The sequence below is a fragment of the Aquarana catesbeiana genome, linkage group LG12 (genome assembly GCF_042186555.1).
Source record: "Aquarana catesbeiana isolate 2022-GZ linkage group LG12, ASM4218655v1, whole genome shotgun sequence".
NCBI classification, from domain to species: Eukaryota; Metazoa; Chordata; class Amphibia; order Anura; family Ranidae; genus Aquarana; species Aquarana catesbeiana.
Window position 1 is genome coordinate 16877455 of NC_133335.1, and position 27281 is coordinate 16904735.

At 45.4% G+C, this 27281-nt stretch overlaps 1 protein-coding gene across 3 annotated transcripts in view; it reads left to right on the plus strand.

Annotated features, from left to right (window-relative positions):
* RIPOR3 (RIPOR family member 3) overlaps positions 1-27281 on the plus strand; it is a 194614-nt gene that overhangs the window by 99996 nt on the left and 67337 nt on the right. For all 3 annotated transcript variants that reach the window (XM_073607263.1, XM_073607261.1, XM_073607262.1), the window contains exons 5-10: positions 540-563; positions 649-702; positions 12041-12190; positions 15688-15751; positions 20119-20162; positions 24629-24754. In XM_073607263.1, the coding sequence (XP_073463364.1) occupies positions 540-563; positions 649-702; positions 12041-12190; positions 15688-15751; positions 20119-20162; positions 24629-24754 (462 nt within the window). The remainder of the gene's footprint in view (positions 1-539; positions 564-648; positions 703-12040; positions 12191-15687; positions 15752-20118; positions 20163-24628; positions 24755-27281) is intronic.

Sequence of the window (27281 nt, forward strand, 5' to 3'; positions counted from 1 at the left end):
GTGACCCCTTAGATGTTTGGTTATTGTACAGTAGGAGTGCCCTCTTACATGGGGGGTTATTGTAGAAGTGACCCTTAACATTGGCGGTCAGTGGAAAAGTGACCTCCTACACAAGGGGGCCATTGAAGAAGTGACTCCTTAGATGTGTGGTCATTGTACAGTACTAATGTCCTCTTACACTGGGGGTCATTGTAGAAGTGACCCCCTACATTGGTGGTCAGTGGAGAAGTGACTGCTTACAATTTGAGTTAGTGAAGGCAACAGATCATTCTGCCACTTCTTTCTTCTCAAGGAATACCTAGCAATCTCTGGAAGCACCCCCAGATTCCTGGGAACCCTGGGTAAGAAAAGCTGCATTATAAATTTCTATGGAGTTTGTGCGGTAGGACATTGATCCCCTAAATGTTTCAAATCACACAAGGAAAGGGGTTCCAATGTTGTATGTAGGGTGCTCTGCAGGGACACGGGAAAATCATAGGTGTATTTTGTATGTATCTGTCTGCATAGTTCATGCTGACTTTACCTCTCTTTTATTGCAGGGTTTTTTTTATGATCTGGATAAAGTAAGTCTCACCTTCTCGTGTTTACCTTGCCATTCCCCATTTATGAACTCCTGGTTCTATTAATTGTTTGTCTTTTTTTTTAAAGGAAATTCGATTAATGGAAAGACACATCCGGAAGCTGGAATTCCACATTAGCAAAGTAAGTGAATTCATGATCTCTACATATACCTGTTCTGCCCCAAAAAATAAAAAAGTGATAGGAAAAAAGCCTTTTGCACCAGGTAAATTTAGGGATCTAGGAAGTTGGTGCTTTATGTCTCCTGCTGCAGTGTGGTCACTTGTTCCTAGGGGATCTGGCTATCTTGTCCAGAATATTGGCTGGGTCATTTTTGTGCATGGGTTACAGGTCCTCTTTAGTAAGGCAGACAGGCGTGTCAATCTGCATCCAGACACATGGTCGTTGTCACATCTGGAGGACAGATGTCATTTTCTCTCGCTCACACATTCCTCACATACATGTGCCGTGACTAATGAATTCCTGTCACACATTTCTTCCATTTTGTTAAATAGCTGCGGTCAGCAGAGTGGCGGGAGCTGACAGGAGTCGGTGTGCTGAGTCTTCCACTAATGTCATATGATGTATCAGCTGAAAGAGCCAATCACATATTTTCTTTACTTCTCTAAACTGTAAAAGAAAGTGACATTTGTGTGGCTGCAGATCTCACCCTTTGCAAGGGGAGGAAGGTGGCCACTCCAAAGTATTTCACCAACTGGAGGCCCATTAAATCATGTTCCCTAGAACCAGAGGTTGTCTTATTGTATTTCCTCCAACTGGAGGCTGTCAGGTTCTATTCCTTGCAACTGAAGGCAGTCTGCTCATGCTTCCATCAACTGGAGGCCTTCGAATCCTATGCCCTGCACCTGGAGGCCATCTAATTGCATTCCCTCCAACTGGAGGCTTTTAAATTGTGTTCCCATCAACTGGAAGCAGTCTACTCATGTTCCCATCAACTGGAGGGCTTCTTATTGTATGCCCTGCAACTTGAGGCTGTCTAATTGTATGCCCTCCAACAAGAGGCTGTCAGGTTGTGTTCCTTGCAACTGGAGGCAGTCCACTCATGTTCCCATCAACTGGTGGGCTTCTAATTGTATGTCCTGAAGGCTCGTCTGATCATGTTCCCTCCAACTGGAGGCCATTTGGTCATGTTACCCCAAACTGGAGGCTGTCTGATTGTGTTTCCTACAACGGGAGGCCACCCTGTTATGTTATCCCCAACTGGAGGGCTTCTAATCATATTCCCTGCAACTGGAGGCTGTCCAATTGTGTTTTGTTCAACTGGTGACCCATCTGATCATGTTCCCCTTAACTGGAGGCCATCTGATTGTGTTTCCTCCAGTTGGAGGCCACCCTGTTGTGTTTCCCTCGACTATAGGCTGTCTGATCATGTTCCCTCCAACTGATGGTTGTCCGATCATGTTCCTTCCATCTAGAGCCCTGTTTGATCATTTTCCCTCCAACTGATGGTTGTCCGATCATGTTCCTTCCATCTAGAGCCCTGTTTGATCATGTTCCCTCCAACTGGAGGTTGTCTAATTGTGTTGCCACTTAACTGAAGACCAGCTGATTGTGTTTCCTCCAACTGGAGGCCACCCTGTTGTAGTACCCCGGACTGTAGCCTGTCTGATTGTGTTCCCTCTGACTGATGGCCGTCCGATCATGTTCCTTCCAACTAGATCCCTGTTTGATCATGTTCCCTCCAACTAGAGGTTGTCTAATTGTGTTTCCTCTTAACTGGAGGCCAGCTGATTGTGCTGCTTTCCATTGGAAGATTTCCCCTCGCTTCCAGTTTGAGTTACAACTCTAAAATATTTGATTTGCCATTACTTTCTGTCCTGGAGACAGTGATCACTAGGACACATAGGATCGGTGAATCTCTTGTCAGAAACAACCCTGACGGGGATTCCACACTTCTGACCGTTTCATTAACTATGCATTAAATATATGGACATGTAAGAATTATCTTGAGTATGATATTTTGCATGAAGAAATAACATTTAGCTTAATAAGCAGTCAACATGATGCAGAAATTTACAAGCATGCGGTAAAACTTTGATGGATGCCAACCGATCATCCATGAAGATTGCGACACCCCCCCAATCTCTTCATTTGGCTGGCCTTGAATTTGAACCATCGCCAGCCCAGATTTAATTGTTTCCAGCTAGTGGAAGTTTAACGCCAAAAGCCGTTCAGCTTCAGCTGTGACCTCCTTAACCTTAAGTTATACACAAGCTGATACACAGCATCCTTCTGTTACGCAGAGATAAATCGCAGCATTCATAGAGTCCTACTTAATGGCAGAATATTTTTAGAACTTGGCCGCTTCTCCTTAAGAACCATTGACAAGACCTAAGAATGGTTCCTCGTCGCTGGTCACAGCCAAATTAAGGCCCATGGTCTCTCAGTGAACTTCGTTGCATGGGATGCTGTCTCCTCAAAACCAGTTATCAACATGACATGTTACAAACTGATCGGCCGGTTTCCCTCTCCTGATTCGTCTTCTGTCATTAGGGAGAAATCCTTGCTGGCTATTTGCCTGGGTGGAATTTTTAGCATTTTCAGGAAATGGCTCTATCCTCAGCCTGTAATTTGAAGGTCGTCAGTAAGATAATGACCCCTCTACCGCATTCCTGAGCTCCAGAAATGACCATCAGAAGGTTCATTGTTCCAAATGACAAGTTCTGAGGATGCTGAACAGAGACAAGGAAAATACTCTCACATTAAAGCATGCTGTATTCACAGAGAGATGACTTAAAGTGGATCTGTCATACAGTATCTCATAAAAGTACACCCCTCACATTTTTGTAAATATTTTATTCTATCTTTTCATGTGACAACACTGAAGAAATGACACTTTGCTACAATGTAAAGTAGTGAGTGTACAGCTTTTATAACAGTGTAAATTTGCTGTCCCCTCAAAATAACTCAACACACAGCCATTAATGTCTAAACCGCTGGCAACAAAAGTGAGTACACCCCTAAGTGAAAATGTCTAAAAAGGGCCCAAAGTGTCAATTTTTTGTGTGGCCACCATTATTTTCCAGCACTGCCTTAACCCTCTTGGGCATGGAGTTCACCAGAGCTTTACAGGTTACCACTGGAGTCCTCTTCCACTCCTCCATGACGACATCACGGAGCTGGTGGATGTTAGAGACCTTGCGCTTCTCCACCTTCCATTTGAGGATGGTCCCACAGATGCTCAATAGGGTTAAGGTCTGGAGATATGCTTGGCCAGTCCATCACCTTTACCCTCAGCTTCTTTAGCAAGGCAGTAGTCATCTTGGAGGTGTGTTTGGGGTCGTTATTATGTTGCAATACTGCCCTGCAGCCCAGTCTCTGAATAGAAGGGATCATGCTCTGCTTTAGTATGTTACAGTACATGTTGGCATTTATGGTTTCCTCAAAGATCTGTAGCTCCAGACCATGACACTCCCACCACCATGCCTAACTGTAGGCAAGACACACTTGTCTTTGTACTCCTCACCTGGTTGCCGCCACGCTTGACACCATCTGACACTATCTTGGTCTCATCAGACCACAGGACATGGTTCCAGTAATCCATGTCCTTAGTCTGCTTGTCTTCAGCAAACTGTTTGCGGGCCTTCTTGTGCATCATCTTTAGAAGAAGCTTCCTTCTCGGATGACAGCCATGCAGACTAGTTTGATGCAGTGTGCGGCGTATGGTCTGAGCACTGACTGACCCCCCACCCTTCAACCTCTGCAGCAATGCTGGCAGCACTCACACGTCTATTTCCCAAAGACAACCTCTGGATATGACGCTGAGCATGTGCACTCACCTCCTTGGGTCGACTATGGCGAGGCCTGTTCTTAGTGGAACCTGTCCTGTTAAACCTCTGTATGATCTTGGCCAACGTGCTGCAGCTCAGTTTCAGGGTCTTGGCAAACGTCTTATAGCCTAGGTCCTCTTTATGTAGAGCAGCAATTCTTTTTTTCAGATTCTCAGAGAGTTCTTTGCCCTGAGGTGCCATGTTGAACTTCCAGTGACCAGTATGAGAGAGTAAGAGCAATAACACCAAATGTAACACACCTGCTCCTCATTCACACCTGAGACCTTGTAACACTAGCAAATCACATGACACTGGGAAGGGAAAATGGTTAATTGGGCCCAATTTGGATATTTTCACTTAGGGGTGTACTCACTTTTGTTGCCAGTGGTTTAAACATTAATGGCTGTGTGTTGAGTTATTTTGAGGGGACAGCAAATTTACACTGTTATACAAGCTGTACACTCACTACTTTACATTGTAGAAAAGTGTCTTCAGTGTTGTCACATGAAAAGATATAATAAAATATTTACAAAAATGTGAGGGGTGTACTCACGTTTGTGAGATACTGTATGTCTCATGGTAAATGCAGCATGATGCAATTTGTTAAACTTGCAGGTATTTATTATCTCTCAGAGAGTTCATAGTATTCCGACTGACAACACCTTCATCTGCTTTCCCCTTCAGAAAGACAGCACCATCTTTGTTCAGGCATCATTCAGGGTCACCATCCACTTCCTGGACTGCGATGCTGGCTCAGAGATGACACAGCCATGTAAATCCTGGTTCTTGTGGAGTTCTTGGTTGTGTTCACAAATTTCTGACACCAATCAGTCACTGATGCAGCCTCTCATCTTGTGACTTGCTACAAAGTTACAATATACAGTTTGATCACTGGGGGAGGAGAGACTAAGGAAAGGCTTCGCAAAAATTGAAATAACACTCCTAAAGCCACATCCGTATAAACTTGATTGGAGGAGAGAAAGGGTAAAGGGCCACAGGGCCCTAATTTGGACTTTACAGGCAAGATGGACAATGATATAGTACAAAAATATATTTTATTATCAATAATTCATATCAAACAGGTCAAGTCAAAAAGAATTAAAAACCTACTGTAGGCATATGATAGTAATAAGTATCTAGTGTAAACAAGAGAGTTGACACCAAATAAACGGCAGTGAGCCCCTGTGTGTCAACGCGTTTCGCTGTTTTGCTTCGTCAGGACACACTTGGGGGTAGTTGGAAGGAACAGGTCTCACTGTCAAAGATAAAATAAATTCATCTGACATTATATTACAATAACATATGATGAAAAACGTTCAAACATTGCTATATCCAGAGGACCTACGCACATCAGATACAAATAGCTACCTAAGGAAAGGCTTCCTCCTGTCTGCAGCAGACTGATGACATCATCTTTGTCTGGGGAAAAATCACTAACTGGAGTTCAGTCATGTAAAACAGGAATACGTAACACCAAATTACAAAAATACCATATTGGAAGGCCCTCATTATTATTATACAGGATGTATAATAGTAAAAAAATGTATAGCGGCAACAGTTTATGCAGCGCTTTACAATATAAAGGGGGGCAGTAAAACTACAACACATTTGAATACAGAAGGAATAGGAGGGCCCTGCTTATAGAGCTTACAATCTAAAGGGAGGAGGGAAGGTGGTACAAAAGGTAATAGCTGCAGGGGGGGGATGATCTGATGTAGGTGACTCGGGTATGGTTCTTAGGTGGTGGTGGGGTGGGCTTCCCTGAATAAGTGAGTTTTCAAGGATTGCCTGAAGGCGGACAGGGTAGGGGCTGACCGGACATACTGGAGCAGGGAGTTTCAGAGGATGGGAGTGGCTCTAGAGAAGTCCTGGAGGTGAGCATGGGAGGACATAACAAGGGAGCTGGAGAGCAGGAGGTCTTGGCAGGACGATTTGGGCGATAACTGCACATGAAAGGACCTGACCCTGAATGGATACCTTTCTAAGGATGGCTTTTTATTGAGAAAAGGTGGAGTTTTCCTGAAAAAAAGATACTATTGATGGGATTTATTTATACAGACTTATAAATAGTATGAGAGAAGCATGTCAGTAGAGTAGTACAAAGGCCGCCATCGCTGATCATCTGAAAGTGACTTGTATCTGTCCCATTGTTCCTATGGCTTTAATGCTTTGTCAGTCACCAGCCCAGAACAGGTAGGCAGCACAGACTTCTTGGGTTTGCTTGTTTTAGATCAGGGAAGGCGTTAAAGTCACGGGATTGGCATGCTAGCAAGGTTGCTGTGTGCAGTGGTGCCCCCCATGTTCCTCATAATCTTTAATTATATATTTTTTAGATAAGGATGAGAGCTTGTACAACATACTACTGTCTAATTACTATCACATTAAAGGGGTTGTAAAGGTAAAAATTTTTTCACCTTAATGCATTCTATGCATTAAGGTGAAAAAACTTCCGACAATACCGCCGCCCCCAGCCCCCCCGTTTTACTTACCTGACACCTCGAAAGTCAGCCGCTCGCTCCCAACATCCATTAAGCCGCTCAGCCTGGCCGCTGATTGACTACAGTGAATGGATTGAAAGCAGCGCAGCCATTGGCTCGCGCTGCTGTCAATCACATCCAATGATGCGGCGCGCCGGGGGGGCGGGGCCGAGTGATACAGTGAGCGGCTATAGCCGCCGGCTGTATCACGGGAGCGCGCCCGCAAGAACTAACCACCAGGCGAGGGAGCTCGCATTAAGGTGGTTAGTTCTTGCGGGGAGGAACTGAAACAGCCGCCGAGGGACCCCAGAAGAGCAGGTTCGGGGCCACTCTGTGCAGAATGAGCTGCACAGTGAAGGTAAGTATAACATGTTTGTTATTTAAAAAAAAAAAAAAAATTACCTTTACAACCCCTTTAAAGTAAGCTTGTGATTCATTTAAACATTTAAAGAAGAATTCAAGGCAAGGATATTTTATACATAATGTAGTTACATTGATGCAGCTTTGATCAGTGTAACTGTATACAGTATATACTATAGCTGGCCGATGCTCCTTGAAGTTAGCAATCACCGAAGAAGACATCAGTAACACTTGAAGGCCTAATGGCTGAAACACGTTGGCCGTTTTGTGTGGATCTTATGCGTTGTTCTTCTGAAAATAAAGGCTCTGTTTGTGGATTTTTACCAAAGTCCCAATACTTTTTCAAAATGTATTTTCTACAGGACCTATAACTCGGGCATTCAGGGACAGGGTAGCATGGAGAACATGAGTATAAGCTAAATGGACTTTAAAGTGGTTGTAAACCTCAGAAACAACATATGATATCCCTCTATAGTGTGTACTTGTCTCTATCCAGAGCACTAATGCCGCGTACACGCGAGCGGACTTTCCGGCAGACTTGGTCTGACGGACCGGACTCCATTGGACAATTCGATCGTGTGTGGGCTCCAGCGGACTTTTTTTTACCAAAAGTTCGATGGACCTAGAAAAAAAACATGTTTCAAATCTTTCCGACGGACTCGAGTCCAGTCGAAAAATCCGCTCGTCTGTATGCTAGTCCGACGGACTAAAACCGACGCTAGAGCAGCTATTGGCTACTGGCTATCAACTTCCTTAGTCCGGTCATATGTCATCACGTACGAATCCGTCCGACTTTGGTTGATCGTGTGTAGGCAAATCCGTTCATTCGAAAGTCCGTCGAAAAGTCCGCCTGTGTGTACGCGGCATTAGTGTCATTTCTTTCTGCTGCCTCCTTCCTCTGCTATCAGTATGAGTCTCTTCTGACAAGTTTTCCTGACACCAAGAGAAAATTGGTGACAAGGGAAGGGACCTCCAGCTGATTGACAGCCTCAGCTCTGTAACTGTGTGCTATGTGAAAAGGGGTGTGCGTCGCTTCCCTCCAATCAGCTCTCAGAGTTCTCCTCACTGAGCTCTGCAGAGTGTAACTTCAGCTCTCCGCCCCCTTTTTTCTGAACTCTCAACACTTTGAACGGATGTACAGAAGAGAAGTCGGCAGATAAACAGGTACAACTTACATAGGAGGATTTGTTTCATCTCTGTCTGTCACCTAAGGCCAGTCACTTCCCTGGGTAAATGGAAAGGGTTTTCAACCACTTTAAGCAAGGCTGACATCCAAACCTGCATTTTCAAAGAGCAGGTCTCACATTTGTGTCTTGACTGGTACTGTCATCCCCTACAAACCAGCTAAAACTTCAAATCAAATCAGGATGGCAACAGAAAAGGGCTGCTTGGAGGCAGAAGATGGAAAATGTAAGTGAGTGGAGATGAATTCTTACCAGTCGTCTCTCTGATCCGCCATCGCTCCACCTTCTTAAACAAGCCCATCTTGTTCATTACTCTGCCGGCTTCATCCAGAACCTCTTTCCAGTAATCCTAATTTAGCTTCAAGAGAAAACAACGAGGTTCGTTATCCCATTGTGTGTGTCTGGTACCTGACGCTGCAGCCCAAGATGAGTCACGTCAGAATTTTATATTTCCCTCTGGACCAAATTCCAGAATAGTTGAGACGTCAGGCTGCCAGGAATTGGGAAACTTTTTGTTCTAAAACTTAAAAGAAAATAAGAGTTTGTTTCCCATCGGGGATTATCTCCATGTTATCTGTGTGCGAACATTCAGTAAACACGAGAATTATTAGATCGTTACGTCAAATGTGTTCTGAATGCCGATAGGACAGCGTTCTGAACTGTGAAAACTTAAAGCGGACCTTCAGTCATTTTTTCTTCTTTCCATCTATTAAATCTTCTGCCCTTGTTGTTGTTTTAACTTTGGATAGTAAATATTTTTTTTTCTGCCAGTAAATACCTTATACAGCCCACTTCCTGTTTCTTGTCTGGTCATTTGCCTAGGCTTATGACATCATGCACAGCTCTCTCTCTCTCACTCTTGTGAGCATTTGCCGGGGGGGGGGGAGTCATAAGAGGGCCAATAAGCAATGCAGAGCTGAAGGTGTGCATCTGTGTAAATCCAGGAAGTGAACAGGAAGCAGTTTCAGCTGCCCACAGTTATAATGGATGCAGCCAGACTCGGTGGAGGGAGATTTCTGCAGCATATTTGGCAAGTACAGAATCACAGTGTATATAAAATAATATGCAAAGTGGTTGGAGGGAAGCTTCAGAATGGCAAAGATGTTTTTAATGCAAATTATGTGAGCAGACTGCAGTTCCTCTTTAAAGCTGGGCTCCACATAAACAGCTAAATACAGCAGTGACATTCATATAGGGGGTGTTTAAACTGCCAAAGGATTTGTATTTTTTTTTAATCTATCCAGTCCTGAGGTTTGCGCAGCTCTCACACAGCACAGCCCTGACCTGATTTTTCTCTCCTGCAGTTAAGTAACACTTATAGGTCTGGTCTCTCCCTAAGGCCCCTTTCACACTGGGGCGGTAGGGGGCGTCGGCAGTAAAACAGCGCTATTTTTAGCGCTGTTTTACCGCGGTATTCGGCCGCTAGCGGTGCGGTTTTAACCCCCCGCTGGCGGCCGAAAAAGGGTTAAAACCCCTCGTATAGCGCGGCTATAGCCGCGGTATTACTGCGGTATAGCTGCGCTGTCCCATTGATTTCAATGGGCAGGAGCGGTTTAGGAGCGGTGAATACACCGCTCCTTCACCGCTCCAAAGATGCGGCTTGCAGGAGATTTTTTCTTCTCCTGCCAGCGCACCGCTTCAGTGTGTAAGCCCTCGGGCTTTCACACTGAACAAACAGCGGAGGCTGTTTAGGGGCGGTTTGCAGGCGGTATTTTTAGCGCAATAACGCCTGCAAACCACCCCAGTGTGAAAGGGGCCTTAGCCAGCAAACCTAGTCACCTGACCTTTCTCAACAACACAACTTAGTCACCTCCCCACCCCCTAGCCTGTGATTGGACAGTTAACCACTTCAATGCTGGGGACGTTCACCCCCTTTCTGCCCAGGCCAATTTTTATCTTTTAGCGCTGTTGCATTTTGAATGACAATTGCGCGGTCATGGAACACTGTAACCAAATGAAAATGTTATCATTTTTTTTTCTTTAGACAGATAGAGCTTTTTTTTTTGGTGATATCTAAAGTGGAGTTCCAGCTGGGGGAAGAAAAATTAAGTCAGCTGCTACAAATACTGTAGCGGCTGACTTTCAATATAAGGACACTTACCTGTCCAGGAATCCCGCGATGTCGGCCCCCGAAGCCGATCTGTCCATCGGCTCCGGGTGCAGGCGCCGGCATCTTCACTAAGGGAAAGCCTTGTAGATTCACAGCCTACTTTCCTACTGCGCATGCGCAAGTTGCGCTGCGCTTTCTGAACGGTCCCGTTGTCTTCTGGGAACTGTGTGTCTCCCAAAAGGCAGCAAGGAGGAGAGGCCGGAAATTGCATAGATCGCTGCACAACGATTGCGGCCATCTTACCCAGAAGTGGGAGCAGGTACCCTTTTTTTGACAGGTATCCACTCCACCTCCTGAAAGGTGCCAAATGTGGCAGCAGAGGTGGGGAGGAAGCAAACAAGCGGAGCTTCTCCTGTTGGGTGGAGCTCTGCTTTAATCACCACTGGGGTTTTTGAGTTTTTGCTAAACAAATGAAAAAAAAAAATATTTTTATTTTAGTTATAACATTTTGTAAATAAGTAATTTTTCTTCACTGATGGGCACTGGTGAGGCTGCACTGATGTACACTGAGGCTGCACTGATGTACACTGAGGCTGCACTGATGTACACTGAGGCTGCACTGATGGGGCTACACTTCGGCTATGGCCTGGTAATAAAGTGGTTAAATTGATAATGTCGAAGTCTGGGCTTAAATCTGCTTCTACCCACCTTCCAGCAACTATACTAACTACCCTATAGAAGGAAGATGTTCATACTTGCCTGTTCTCAAGGCGCTCTGGTCCGGTCACTTGAAACAGGAGTGATCGGTATTGATCACTGGCTGTGTTCATTCAGGAAAGGAAGGGGCCAGTAAATATGACATATTTACAGATCTCCTCCCCACTCTTCTCCCTGAAACCGATCCCCCTGTGTGCCCACAGCAGCTGCCGGTGGAAGAGGAGAGGAGGGAAGCCGGAAGCACAGCAGAGGAGGGGGGCACACAGGGAGATCCAATGCGGTGTGTGGAGGGGGGCACAGATCCACATACCAATCCCCCTGCAGCGCAACCGGAGGGAGAAAGAAGAGTAGAAGTCGGCAGCGCTGCAGGGGGATCCACAAGAGTCACAAGTATCGGCAATAAGTCAGTACAGACAGCCCTCCTGCTCCACGCCGGGGCCCCCCTTTTGAACTGATGGGGCCTGGGCCCGGTACAGGAGGGCCGGTGGTACTGCCTTGTCAGCTGCCCTGCCTGTGGCTTTCATAGTCTTACAATGCCTCCTGGATTTTGTAATTCCACAACAGCTAGAGTGCCGAGGTTGGCTCCCCCCCAGTCTAATTGTTTCCTTTCTCCTAAGTTGGTGAGAACTTTGCAGTTGGGTTCTTGGATCAGCACAGCTGATGTATCTGTTAGGTGTTGTCCCCCTCTTTCGATATTGGGAATACCCCAAGGTGGTTGCTCAAATCTCTAAACGGGCAACAAAAGAACCAGAACTTATGAAAGGATGTGCCGACCACTGCTGGTAATAAAAGCTAGTAGGTGACTGCCCATCTGTATAGTGAGGATGGTGGAGCTCTGCTCATTTCTGATCCTTCCTTCACAATTTTGTGGTGACCAGTCTCCATGATTTGTGTGCCTTTCAGATCGAGGAGCTGTACGAGACGTACTGCGTTCAGTGGAGGCTGCGAGTCGGAGCCAGTAACATGAAGCATGCCTTTTCTCTGTCCCCTACCACGAAGGCATCGCGGGAAAGTCTCATCGAACTGTACAGGAACTTCCATGAGTGCACAGAGGTGGGTCACAAGCCTCTTTGATGCTCACATTCATGACATTAAACCTACATTCAGCTGCAGCAGAATGCAATCAGAATATCTTAGAGGACACCTCTGCATTAAACCGGCAAGCTTTATAAAAAGAAAGCCAAGCAATCACTAGTCTTCTAAGGCAGGTTTGCAAGACTTTATCAAAGTAGATGTAAACCCAATCATTAAAATCTGATATAAGCTATAATACATAATTTCATTATAAAGTTGTTTTCAATCATGTTAAAGTTGGGTAAATTAGAAATAATCCCTGCAGTGTGGGCACAGCCCCAATAGTTCATTTTGTCCAGAGGAGAGAAGTAACAGTTTTACTTACCTGATCCTCCGCTCCCCTGGCAGGCGGCTCTCCCCCCCGGATCTGACAGTGGACTGTCCCTCAATGTCCTCACATCCAGAGCAGGGCTATGATTATGATTATGTCATGATCCCAGACCACTGGAGTGTGTGGGGTGCAGACATTGAAGGAACTGGTCTAGGGGTGGGAAGGAGTGGGGAATCGGGTAAGTACATTTTTGCTTGTTCCCCTGGACCAGTGGTCTCCAAACTGCGGCTCGCAGGCTCTCTGCTTGCCTTTTTCTGGCCCTTAAGGCAGCATTCCATCCACTGACACCAATGATGGGGCACTATTCATCCCACTGACACCAATGATGGGGCACTATTCATCCCACTGACACCAATTATGGGGCACTATTCATCCCACTGACACCAATGATGGGGCACTATTCCGCCCACTGACACCAATGACGGGGCACCATTTTTCCCACTGACCACAATGATGGGACGCTATTCCTACCACTGATACCAATGATTGGACACTATTTCTCCCACTGATACCAATGATTGGACACTATTTCTCCCACTGACACCAATGATGGGGCACTATTGCTCCCACTGACACCGATGATGGGGCAGAATTCCTCCCACTGACATCAATGATGGGGCACCATTCCTGCTACTGACACCAATGCTGGGGCACCCTTGCTCCCACTGACACCAATGATGGGGCACTATTCCTCCCACTGACTGCAATGATGGGGCACTATTCCTTCCACTGACACCAATGATGGGGCACCATTGCTCCCACTGACACCAATGATGGGGCACTATTCCTCCCACTGACCGCAATGATGGGGCACCATTCCTCCCACTGACACCAATGATTGGGCACCATTCATCCCACTGACACCAATGATGGGGCACCATTCCTCCCACTGACACCAGTGATGGAGCTTCATTCCTCCCACTGACACCAATAATGGGGCACTATTCCTCCCACTGACACCAGTGATGGGCCATCATTCCTCCCACTGACACCAGTGATGGGCCACCATTCCTCCCACTGACCCCCCCCCAAAGCCTGAAGGACAGTTAGGTGGCCCTTTGTTTAAAGAGTTTGGAGACCCCGGCCCTATACAAAAAGAGCAATGAGCCTTATAGTGTGGTCACAGCCCCCCTGCAGAGGATATCTTTTATCTACGCAGAATTGGGAGTTATTTCTGCAGCTTTCAATAAAATAGGCACTTCCTGTTATGACGTGACAACTGTGTTGTCACCCTGCCACCACCCCTGGTAGATACTACAAGCAGTCATGTCACTATAAGGAAACCAGTCCAGAGCAACGATGTGCAGCAGACGCTACATGTGGGCAGTAATGATGAGCTCAGGCGTGTTCACAGCCGCACGTGCAGAGCCCGCCAGGAAGTTTGCGCTGCGCTAATCACAAGCAGTGTGACATTTCCCGATCTCTGCAGCCGTGGATTGGGAAAATGTCTCACTTGCTGTGATTAGCGCAGCGCAGTGCCGACTTCCTGGCGGGCTCTGCACGTGCGGCTGTGAACACGCCTGAGCTGAGCTCATCCTTAGTAGCCAGAAAGTGGCTGAAAGAGGCTGCAGGAGATCAGCAGCACTGATAAAAGATGGGGAAAAAAATGAATTTTAGGAAAAATAAACATTAGAGCAGGCAGAAGATCCGAAACTTCGATTACAAATAAATTTCTAGGGGAAGATTGGAGAAATAAGATCCACTCACCCCACCCCCTTCCTCTGCTAATCCTAACTTATTAAATCCTTGTCCTTCCTGAAAGTGCCTAATAAAAACTCCCCCAATAGGCAGCCAGCCAGCCAGCAGACGGGACCTGAATTAAAAATTGCTTCCTACTTTTTATTACAAACTTAGGAAGAGGTTTTAATTAGGTCCTCTTTTCTTCAGAACACCATCTGTTGGGGGATTTAGTATTAGGCATTTCCTGTGGATTGCACCTCCCTCTCTTACTTGCCATTTCTATTTACTGAAAGTTTTGGAGATTTTGCAGTTAACACACAAACTATGTAAGCTGCTTACATCTCCTACAATAAGAGCCCATTTACACCACTGCGGTACGTTGACGCACACGCAGCCCGCCTAAAGCACCAAAATGCATAAAAAAAAGGTGCATACTCCATTTCTGTCAGCGCACTGCAATGGACGCCTATCAGCAAGTAGCATTGGGGTACCATTTAAAATGAATGGCACCACTTTGCACAAATGCATGTTATGCACTTTATCGCAACTCAGTAGGATGAATGGGCCGTTAAAGTGAAATTGCACTTTGGTGCAATTTGGTAACGTGGTAGCCATGTGTCCCCTCAGTTATCTTTGTTGTATAAGGCTCGGTTCACCCTGCCGCGACTTGGGATCCGACTTGTGAGACCTCAAGTCGCGTGACATGTGAAATCCCATGTTAGTCAATGAGAGCTGTCTTAATTAGCAATACTGAAATCGCTCTGACTTCAGAAAATGGTTTCTGTGCTACTTCAAGGCGACTTCTATCTGACTGCTATTCTATACTTCTATCAAAGTAGTACTCAAATCGCCAGGTAGTTGCCTGGCAAAATTGCACACGTGACTTTCAGGTTGCAGGAATGTGAACTGAGTCTTAATGACATGACTACAGAACTGCACCAATTATATGAATGTGTGTAAATGACACAGCTGCTGACATCAAGGGTTGTTCTGTAACTCCTGTTAGGGGTAGGCCAGGCATCTGCTATCCATTAGCTTGAGAACACCCATACACAACGCAGAACATGGCGGAAATACATTTGAAAATTGGGAGGGGGGGGGGGGGATTAACTTGAAGATCCACATTCCACTGTTGGAATACAGAATTGTATTTTGTGCAACAACTACTGTACATCAGAATTTTGTAGAGATATATTCTTCAACCAGTAGATGGCAGTGTTTATAAGTTTGAAGCTGCATCTATGGTATGCTCTATGTCTTTTCTCTGAAATAAAAAGTTTCCTGTTTCCTGTCTGCAAATAGGCAGCAAAGCCCATGTGGACTGTGCACTGTCTGTTCTGTGGGGCAATATACAGAATTTCTAACACATACCAATACAAAACATCTGGAGGCAGATAAATACTTGGGGTGTTGAGGCCATTTCTGATGATATATATATATGTGTGTTGTTTTTTTTTTTCTCTAGGACATGTGTACAATCGAAGGAGCACTGGAACTGCATCTGGGAGAATTTCAAATTAAGATGAAAGGTGATTTTGTACCCTGAGTGAAATCTTATAGATACATGTTTCCTTAGATAATCCTTGTATAAAATAGCTCTAAATTCATAGTCTTCAGTCTCCTGTTATAGCATTTGTGCACCGTACTTAAATACCCCAATAGGAGTTTGACAGCACTGCCCAGTGCTCTCCATAATCTAACAAACCTGGTCAGACGTGCCGCCCATCTCTTCCTTCGCACTGTATGAGGATACTTGTGACAAAGGATGTGGATTTTGGTCATCTGAATGAATGAAAGACTTGTATAGCGCTACAAATGCGAACTGAATCGCCTCAAGGCACTGATCCATCCTGAATTGTCCTGCAAGCATGAAGACCAGCATGAATCTTCAACCTAATCACTCCTGAACCCCTGGATTTTAGACCACTTTTTGCTATGCCCAACCTCTTCTAAAGGTTAACACAGGGGTCTCCAAACTTTCCAACTTTAAGGGAGACCGGACTGTGGCCAGTGGAATACCATAGGCTTGGTGATCAGTGTGAGGAATTGTGGTCTATTATTGATGTCAGTGGGAGGAATAGTACCCATCACTGGTGTCAGCAGGAGGAATAGTGCCCTGTCACTGGTGTCAGTGGGATGAATAGTGCCCCATAATTGGTGTCAGTGGGAGAATTAGTTCCCTATCTTTGGTGTCAGTGAGAGGAATAGTACCCCATCATCAGTGCTCAGTGTGAAGAATAGTGCCCCATCATCGGTGTCAGTAGGAGGAATAGTGTCCCAAGGGCTAGATAAAGGCAAGCAAAGGGCCACACATCTGGCCCACGAGCTGCAGTTTGGAGACCCCTGGGTTAATGCAAGAGCCTCTACAGGCCACTACGTTTTTGGCATTAGTCTGTTTAAAGGTGGAGAGGCGTTTTGTGTGTATCTTTCAAGTTACTTTATGGTAAAGCAAGGAAGCAGAATTCCCTGTAGTATAATAATTTGCTTTTACTAAACAAGAATGCAGCCTATACAAACTACTTACAATTGTAGGAAAACAATACAAGCCATACACAGTATAATAAATATGAATACAACACACATGCACAAGCTACCTAACCTTTCCAGCAAATGAGCATTAACAGTGGTCTGTATACGATAGGGTAATGCCCCGTACACACGGTCGGACTTTGTTCGGACATTCCGACAACAAAATCCTAGGATTTTTTCCGACGGATGTTGGCTCAAACTTGACTTGCATACACACGGTCACACAAAGTTGTCGGAAAATCCGATCATTCTGAACGCGGTGACGTAAAACACGTACGTCGGGACTATAAAGGGGGCAGTGGCCAATAGCTTTCATCTCTTTATTTATTCTGAGCATGCGTGGCACTTTGTGCGTCGGATTTGTGTACGCACAATCGGAATTTCCGACAACGGATTTTGTTGTCGGAACATTTTATAGCCCGCTCTCAAACTTTGTGTGTCGGAAAATCCGATGGAAAATTTGTGATGGAGCCCACACACGGTCTGAATTTCCGACAACAAGGTCCTATCACACTTTTTCCGTCGGAAAATCCGACCGTGTGTACGGGGCAATACACTAAAAAGTTACTTAGCCTGGGTTATAGTGCAGCTTTATTATCATCCCCAGGTGAAGACCCTTCTTTGGTCTTGTGAAATCCCCTCTGGCACACACCTCCCTTGGTGTTATCTTTCCTTCTTAGTTCTTCTTGTTGCTATGGAATCCTTCTCCCTTCTACGCTGAGCTTCTTTATAAACTCTCCGCCCTGCGTTCAACACATGGCTGGGTTATCTTTTATGCCTCCCCCTGTTTTTGGCCAACATCACTTACTGTTTTACTAACCTTTGCAAACCAGGTACACAAGTTAATTAGCATTTGAATAGAGAAAGCCCTGCTTCTGAATTCTAGTTGGTAGCTAAAATGTATTATTCCATATATTTTTGTAAAAAAAAAAACACTTAAATAACCATGGAAACACAGGAGGTGGAACTTGGTGCTGACTTCCATGAAAGTCAAGGTTACAGGAGGATGTAGAAAGAGTTCTGCAGTGTATCACAGATTCATACACAAGGTGGTTGCACTTCAGCAGTGTTGTACAGACAGGTGCATCTCAAAAAATGTGAATATCATCAAAAAGTTAATTTATTTCAGTAATTCAATTCAAAAAGTGAAACTCATATATTATATAGATTAATTACACACAGAGTGATATATTTCAAGCATTTTGTTCTTTTAATTTTGATGATTATGGCTTATAGCTAGTGAAAACCCAAAAGAAATGCTTGAAATATATCACTCTGTGTGTAATGAATCTATATAATATATGAGTTTCGCTTTTAGAATTGAATTAGTGAAATAAATTAACTTTTTAATGATATTCTAATTTTTTTTAGATGCACCTGTATTTTAGCTAGCTTTTAGGATATAACAGGTTCTTCATCTAAGGTAAAGTATAGCTAAAGCGTTTTATTTTATTTTGGATACAGTTGGAAATGGTTAAAACACCTGTCCCTTCCACATTTTAGAACAGGGGTCTCCAAACTTTCTAAACAAAGGGGAAGTTTATTGTTTTTCAGACTTTAGGGGGGCCGGACTGTGGCCAGCGGGAGGAGTAGCGCCCTCGTCACTGGTGCCAGCCGGAGTAGCAACCCGTTACTGGTGTCAGTGGGCCTCATTGTTGGTGTCAATGGGAGGAAATAGCACCCCAAGGGCCAGATGAAAGCAAGCAAAGGGCAGCAGTTTAGAGACCACTGCTTTAGAACTAAAAAAGTGGATTTAGATACATGTAGCAAGGTCCCCGACCCCTAGAGGCCTAATGGTGACCTCCAGAGTCAGGGAGAGCTGGCATCCTTCTTTGTAGAGTGGGTTACCAAGCATGGTGCAAGAAGAAATGCTGGGCACCAGTCACTTTTTGAATGCAAGCAAGAGATTTATTGTCTATTAACAGAACTATGGGATCGAGGGTTAGGGCCAGGACACCCTTGAGTAGATGCAATGCTAATTGGCAGACTCCAAGACTTCTTTAGGTATACAGCTATACAGTGGAAGGCCTCCAGCCAGATAACACTTCTGTATAGGTAGGACTGCTGTCTCCTATGGCAACTAATCTTGCAACAGTCAATCAAAGGTAGTTGTACGTAACACTTGGTAACACAGAACATTCTTTTTACTTATCTCACAGTATCTCACTGTAGGTCTTCACTCACTGAGCTCTCAGGCTCTCACTAGACTTCCAGATCCCAGTCGTCACTGGATCCCCCTGAGCTCTTCCACAGCTATCCCGCTGTATACTCCTCAAGCGTCACCCCGCTAACCCGCTGGGTCCCTGGCTTGGCACTTGCTGAAGCTTTCCCACTTCTTTACCATCCTCGGTTAGTGAGAAGACTGCTCTGGTACTTGCTCAAGCTTACTCACTGTAGTCTCCGGTAGTAAGATGGATGGTCCCTTAGTGGTGGCAGCTTCCCTTCTACATCCGTATACAACTGGTTCCCCGTCTGAACCTTCTCAACCTGGTTGGACTCAAATCCTGCAGTCCTAACCCTATGCTGCTTCTCCTGCTCCTGGAAAGGCCTCAGGCAGCCTAGCAGCCAGGTGTCCCTGGGATAGGCCTCAGCCTTCCGGCCTAGCAGCCTGGGGCGACATAACGCACATCCACCTAGACAGCCGTCCAGGTGGCACAGAACCCCAATCACCTGACTACACCCAAATAGGCTCTCCCAGCAGGCCAAGGGACTAAAGAAACCTCTGCCAATTGGCTGAGACACCCCATCCATTCATACTCTGACCTTGCGAAGCACCTGTCATTCTAATGTCCCCAGCCACAGTGCCACCTAGTGACAAAAGAGAAAAGGCGCAGCAATTCCAGAATTAGAGGGGAATCAATTGATCTTCTAACAATTAGCCAGGAAAATTACCACCTGGCAAACTAAATTTATTAGCAACCCTGCCTAAACACCAGGGTGCTATATCCATTTTAGATACAGTAAATTTTAATTAATTATACTTACATGGTTTATCTTTTAAGATAACCTCCACCTCTCCTGGCCTTGAGGGTAAGTTTTACACTTTAAAACTATCCAATGTTGTATTTCAAATGGGCAGACACATTGTTTTACATGTGACTAATTATCGCTTGAAAATGATCATTTCCCTATATCAAAATAGAAAGACTCAATGGAGAAAAAAATACAAACCTATTTTTGCATCCTGATTTACTACCAGTATTAAATAACTGACAATCTTCCAGTAGTTTTGCAAATGATTAATGACCGTTCAAATGATTTAAGCTGTAAAAAAAAAAGGCAGCTGTATATTTATAAATGTGTTGAAATGAACCAGAGACTGATCATAAAAATCTTCAGAGTGTTTAACTGTGTTTCTCTTGTCTAGGTCTGGTGGGTTACGCCCGGCTTTGCCCCGGAGATCACTACGAGGTACAGTAATCATATTTCTTTCCCATCCAGGGACCATACACCATGCCCTGGTTCATAAACCATGGAATACTGACATCATTTTCCCAGAATCCTCTGCAGTGTTTACTGGAACCCATGAACCGGGCAAGCGGTATGCCAAACCCAAGAGATCGTGGACAATCCTGGCTGCAGATGAATAGTCGTATATTCAGAGAGAGGATTTACTGTATGTCCTGACTTGATAAATGGTATTATGGAGTGACATGTGGCTCGGGGAGTATGAACGCTGTCGGTCAATTCCCTGAACTACTAAAAGAGGGTTTTACTACCAGCTCCAGCGGACATGAAGCTCGCCAAGTCTGGCACGCGGCTCCGGTAAACTTTGATATTCTGGAACTGAGAAGTGAAGTGGTGAAGGATTCAAATGGAAGACAGGCCGAGCTCGTTTTCTCGGGATAAGTTAGTTTAGATGTCTGTTGCCTTAAATTGTATAACACAGCCATCCTGTTGCTGTAGATGAGACTGACTGTCGGAGAGAGCTTTGCCCTTGTCATGATTTCAGACTGTAGGACCTCTATGGCTCCTCTTCATACCAGATGTCTTAAAATGTGTGTTCTTGCTCAGGACACTCAGGCCATTTGCATGCCAGATAATAGCAGATGATACCAAAATTAATTTTATTCTTTTTTGGTATTTTCTATTTTTGCAGCTTGCATGTCATTCTTTACAGCAGTCAAGCTGATGCCCAGTAAACCTCTAATTACTCTTCCGGAGTAAATATATTGCTGTTTTACCTAACAAATAATTCAGTCCTGACATTGGCACAACCAGGGTAGTTACCTGACTATACTTTACTACAGTTAAAGTGATTCTAAACTTTTACATTTTTTTTTCAAATAAGCATATTACCCTTACCTGCTCTATGGTGTAAAGGTTTTGCACAAAGCAGACCTAATCCTCCTCTTCAGGGCTCCCCCGCTGGTGCTTCTTGGTCCTCCTGCCTTCCAAGTACCCTCTCCCAGCAAGCTGATTACTAGGCGGGTACTCATGGGGGCTCGCTTCAGAGCCTTGCTGCCTAAATCCATAAACACATCATGAACTCTACATAGGATTTGATTGACAGCTGCAGGATCCAATGGTTCCCGCCGTTATCAATCTGCTCTGTGAGAAGAGAGAAAGAGGAGAGAGCTCTCCAGCACATCGCTGGATCGAGATTGGGCTCATGTAAGAATAACTGGGAACTGGGGTGGGTTTCTGGACACAGAAGCTTTTTTTTTACCTTAATGCAGAGAATGCATTAGTGGTTGTAACCCTAAAAAAAAAAAAAAAAAAGATCCTGATCCCTTATAGCAGGTTAAACAGCACGGTGTATATGCTGTCTAACCTGCCCCTCTCTAAGTTGTACAAAAACCTGGTTGATCCTGCCACTTCCTTGAGTTCCCCCTCTGTTTGCTGACCATGGTAATCATGGCTGCTGAGCCCTGATTATCATGGTCAGTTTACATGCCTCCCTCATTCACTAATCTCCTCCCTCCCTCCCTGCCTGTCAGCTCCTGTGTCTGTGTGAGCCGTCTCCGCCCCCCTCCTGACGCTTTTAGTAGTAAAGAAAAATTTTAAAAAATGTCACTGCCAGTCCCTCTTTTTTATCCAGCCACAACACACAGTGTAAGTGTTTTTTTTTATAATGATACCTCTAAATACCTATTTTCAGAAATCTTCAGGCCGGTCACATGACTCCTGGCCGCTCTTCTCCTTCGATCCAGTGCTACAGCGGAATGGGCTGAGCGGCCAAGGCGGCGGTCACGTGACCTCCCCGACTGACGTCGGAGGACGATCTCGGCCCCTCCCGCTGTAGCCCTGGGTCAGAGGAGGAGAGCGGTCGGGAGTCGTGTGACCGGCCTGACGATATCTAAAATAAAGGTATTCAGAGGTATTGTTTAAAAAAAACACGTACACTGTGTGTTATGGCTGAATAAAATAGAGGGGCTGGCAGTGATTTACTTTTTAAAGGTAGCAACCACTTAAAGGCAAAAACCTTAAAGGGGTTGTAAACCCTCACGGTTTTTCACCTTATTGGATTCCATGCAGTAAGGTGAAAACCCTTTTGTGCTGCAGCACCCACCCAAACCCCCCCCCCCTTTTTCTTACCTGAACCCGATTGTTACAGCGACGGAGACGAGCACAGCAGCTCCAGCCTCTGTCTCGGGTCCTCACTGGATAGATTGATAGCAGCAGGAGCCTATGGCTCCTGCTGCTGTCAGTCAAATCCAGTGCCTCGGGGGATGGGGCGGAGTCCTGCTGTCTGTGTCAATGGCAGCATGACTCGAGGAGCGCGTCCGCACGAGTGCCCCCATGGAAAGCGGCTCTCCATGGGGGCACTCGAGAAGGAGAGGAGCCAGGAGCGTCGCAAGGGGACCATGAAAAAGAAAGACCGCTGCGCGAATACTGTGTGACATAAACTATTGCAAGGATTGCCATTTTATTCTCTAGGGTCTCTGCTAAAAAAAAAAAATATATATAATGTTTGGGGGTTCTAAGTAATTTTTTAGCAAAAAATAGGAATTTAAACTTTTAAACAAAAAGTTTACATTGCTTAAAGTGGTTGTAAACTCTCACATATACACAGTGAAGTGACTGGTCTCAGGTGATACACAGAGATTAAACAAACCCTTCTACATAAATTGTACCTGTTTATCTGCATTCTTATTTTCTCTACATCTATTCAAAGTCCAGAATTTATAAAGCATGTCTGAGCTGTCAGAAAAAAGGGGGCGGGGAGCTGAAGTTACACTCTGCAGAGCTCTGAGAGCTGATTGGAGGAAAGAAACACATCCCCCTTCACACAGCACGCAGGAATGGAGCTGACGCTGTCATTCACATGCTGTGTGCTAGAGCTTTCTCCGCTGTCATGTTTTTTTCTCTTGGTGTCAGGGAAAGATGTCAGAAGTGACTAATGCTAATAGCAGAGGAGTGAAGCAGCGGACAGAAATGGCACTTAGTGCTCTGTACTGAGACATGTATACACTATTGAGGGATATGCTTTGTTCATATTTCATGTCTGAGGTTTACAACCACTATAAAGTTTCCCTGTTTGTTCTCTGCACTCAGTGCGACCAATTACAAGCATCTCCGTGACCATTAGCAGGAGATGATGTTGTGCCAGCATTGCCTGCAGTTTTGTAATGAAAACTGCCTGTTGGCGATAACAGGCAGATACCTTACTAGTGACAGTTGACCCCAAACCAGTGACAGCTGGCCCCATACCAGTGACATCTGGCCCCATACCAGTGACAGCTGACCCCCATACCAGTGACAGCTGGCCCCATATCAGTGACAGCTGACCCCCATACCAGTGACAGCTGGCCCCATACCAGTGACCGCTGACCACATACCGGTGACCGCTGACCACATACCAGTGACAGCTGGCCCCATACCAATGACAGCTGACCCCATACCAGTGACAGCTGACCCTATACCAGTTACAGCTGACCCCCATACCAGTGACAGCTGACCCCCATACCAGTGACAGCTGAGCCAGTACCAGTAACAGCTGACCCCCATACCAGTGACAGCTGAGCGAATACCACTGACAGCTGACCCCATACCACTGACAGCTGACCACCATACCAGGGACAGCTGCCCTCATACCAGTGACAGCTGACCCCATACCAGTGACAGCTGACCTCATACCAGTGACAGCTGACCTCATACCAGTGACAGCTGACCTCATACCAGTGACAGCTGACCCCATACCAGTGACAGCTGACCCCATACCAGTGACCGCTGACCACATACCAGTGACCGCTGACCACATACCAGTGACAGCTGGCCCCATACCAATGACAGCTGACCACATACCAGTGACAGCTGACCCTATACCAGTTACAGCTGACCCCCATACCAGTGACAGCTGACCCCCATACCAGTGACAGCTGAGCCAGTACCAGTAACAGCTGACCCCCATACCAGTGACAGCTGAGCGAATACCACTGACAGCTGACCCCATACCACTGACAGCTGACCACCATACCAGGGACAGCTGACCTCATACCAGTGACAGCTGACCCCATACCAGTGACAGCTGACCTCATACCAGTGACAGCTGACCTCATACCAGTGACAGCTGACCTCATACCGGTGACAGCTGACCCCATACCGGTGACAGCTGACCCCATACCGGTGACAGCTGACCCCCATACCGGTGACAGCTGACCCCCATACCGGTGACAGCTGACCCCCATACCGGTGACAGCTGACCCCCATACCGGTGACAGCTGACCACCATACCGGTGACAGCTGACCACCATACCAGTGACAGCTGACCACCATAACAGTGACAGTTGACCCCCATACCAGTGACAGCTGACCATTGTGGGCTCCAGCTTCACTCACATTACATTACTGCTACTTCGCTGTTTTTAATCAGGCTTACATGTGTAGTATCTGTTCCGCTTCCCTCGCATAACTCCGCTATCGTTGTCTCGTAGGTGTTAATACGACTCGGCCGCCAGAGGTGGAGGTTAAAAGGCAAAATCGAAACAGATGACAGCCAGATGTGGGATGAAGAGGAGAGGATATTTATACCCAATCTCTGTGAGAACTTTGAAATCAAGGTATGATGTGTGTGCTGAACTACAAAGCTCAGCATGTCACTTCCTGTTAAAGCTGGCTGTGCAGTCATGTTGGCTCTGATTTCTCTGATTCATTAGTACATTGACAGTTTATAACGGTGCTATACAAATCATATGTCCTTCTCTCCTCAATCTCTCCCTATGGATCTCAGCCATGGCCATTTTCCAATCACTTTCAACCAAGAAGCAGGATGGACTTCTTTTTGTGCTTTAAAAGTTATAATAATATAATTTGTATATTTTTTTGATATTTTGAGAGTGTTAAATCATCTCTCATAATTCTGATTGCAGTTTGAATCAAAACAAAACAAATCAAGTGGTGTTTGGCACTAAATTTGCAAGATAAGGTACACTCTGAGCACGTCTCAAATGATCAATGCAAAGTTGATAAGTGGTAAATAATGGACGGTAGGAAGTGCTGGAGACATCAAGTATTTATTTTAATTGGCAGAAATCAAACCTTCTGTTATATGTCCAAGTCTGTTGGGCTCTGCTGTAAAATTAATGTGATGAAATAAGGCGAAGGAGGTGAGATTTCAGGACTACTGATTAGCTAGGTGTGAACTGTGTTTTCTTTGGGTTATTACAAGAAATTCTGGATGACACCCCTTTAGCACCTGATAGATTATATACATGTGCAAGCTATTGGGGTTTGAGCACAGGTATATCTTGTTTCTTTGGGTTGTTGTCTTGAGCTTCCTGCTGATTTGGAGAGCTCTGGCTCAGCAGGGGCATGTCAGACTTCTGCAGAGAGACCGCTGCTTCCACCTAAAGGGCAGGTGGTCCTTCTTTACAGCACGGTGTCAGGGGACAGGCTTTTCTACCCAGGCTGAGGCTGCATGTTACTTTGAACTTTTGTTTCGAAGAACTTGGAATGCACTTAGTTGATATAAACTGAAAGATCAGTTGGACTTTAAAGCTGAACTCCACCCAAAAGGGGAAGCTCCACTTGTCTGCACACCCCCCCCCCCTTTTTGGGGGGGAGGGAGGGGAGCAGGTACCTGGTTTTGACAGGTACTCGCTCCCACTTCCGGCCCAGTTTGCCGCAGCCACTGAGGGCTGCTGTTAAATTTGCCTGTGCGGTGTCCCTTCAACACACCCACCCCCGCACTGCACTGATTATCTTCTTGTTTGGCTAGGGGTGGGGTGGAAGAGGTACAAATTCTAACCTCACTCCTGCAGGCCTTCTACTCTCAGTGTGACTCTTATCCTAAAGCTGTTCACTGCACTGCCCAGCCAGTTGCAGCTCTCTGACCTCACCACCTACAGCGCAGGACCAGCAGTCCTGCACTGTACGGGAGGACGGCAAGGGCCCTTCAAATTCCAGAGCTTCAGGTGCCAGGAGAGCACTAGCTGAAAGGGGGGGGCAAAGAATAAGGTAAGTAGTTATACATTTTCCCCCTAGCCAAACGAACATGTAACCCATGCAGCACAGGAAGGAGGAGGGTGGTGGCCAACTGCATGGGTAGATTTAACGGCAGGCCAGAGATGGACTTTAATAATACTCCATTACAACTGTTTTGCTTGAGGTTGTGACACAGGACCAAATCTAGGGGGGTTATAAAGGAAAAGGAGATTGTTATTGGGACTTTATATGAGACCATGACCATCCAGTACACAGGTGTCCATCCCTATTTATATGGAAAGAAGGGAAAATGGGGACAAGGGGGTAGTGGGACTTTATATGAAACAACACACTAGGGTAGAATGAATCAATCAATAAGATAAACAGGATATCATTTTTAATGATACAGTTTAGCATAGTGCAATGCATGGTAATCATAATAAATCAATAAGTATGTTACAGAGTAGGATAAAACACGATTGGTTAATCACATAAAAATATAATTGATAGCATAATATACATAGTAGCGCATGATTAATGGTTAAACCAGCAGTATACCCAAAATATGTACAAACATAATAGGTATTAAAATAATTGATGATTCAGACAAAATCAAACCCATGGTATAAACTTGATTACTATGACATGACATCAAATATGAAAGCTCGACGCGTTTCGTGGATTGTCTCCACTCATCAGGAGCAGCTTATACTGGGAATACCTATAATAAATGGTGAATTCATAATCAATGGTAATTAATTAGAACAGGAGGAGAGGGAACAAATTCTATGATCCAAACACTCATAACTTTATTATGATTACCATGCATTGCACTATGCTCAACTGTATCATTAAAAATTATATCCTATTTTTCTTATTGATTGATTCATTCTACCCTAGTGTGTTGTTTCATGTAAAGTCCCACTACCCCCTTGTCCCCATTTTCCCTTCCTTCCAAATCTAGGGGGGTGTTGTGGGTGGGCTGAGCCCCCCAGATTTCATTCATGCCCTTCCAGGACCAGTGACATTGGTGAGGGGCTGGGGAGCACTGCTCAGTCTCTGTATTCAAGAGTCGGTATGGCTACACAGTGCCTGGCCCCCGTCTGACGCACCACATCATATATTTTCATTTGATGAGGGAGACTGATGTGAAGGGGAGCTCTT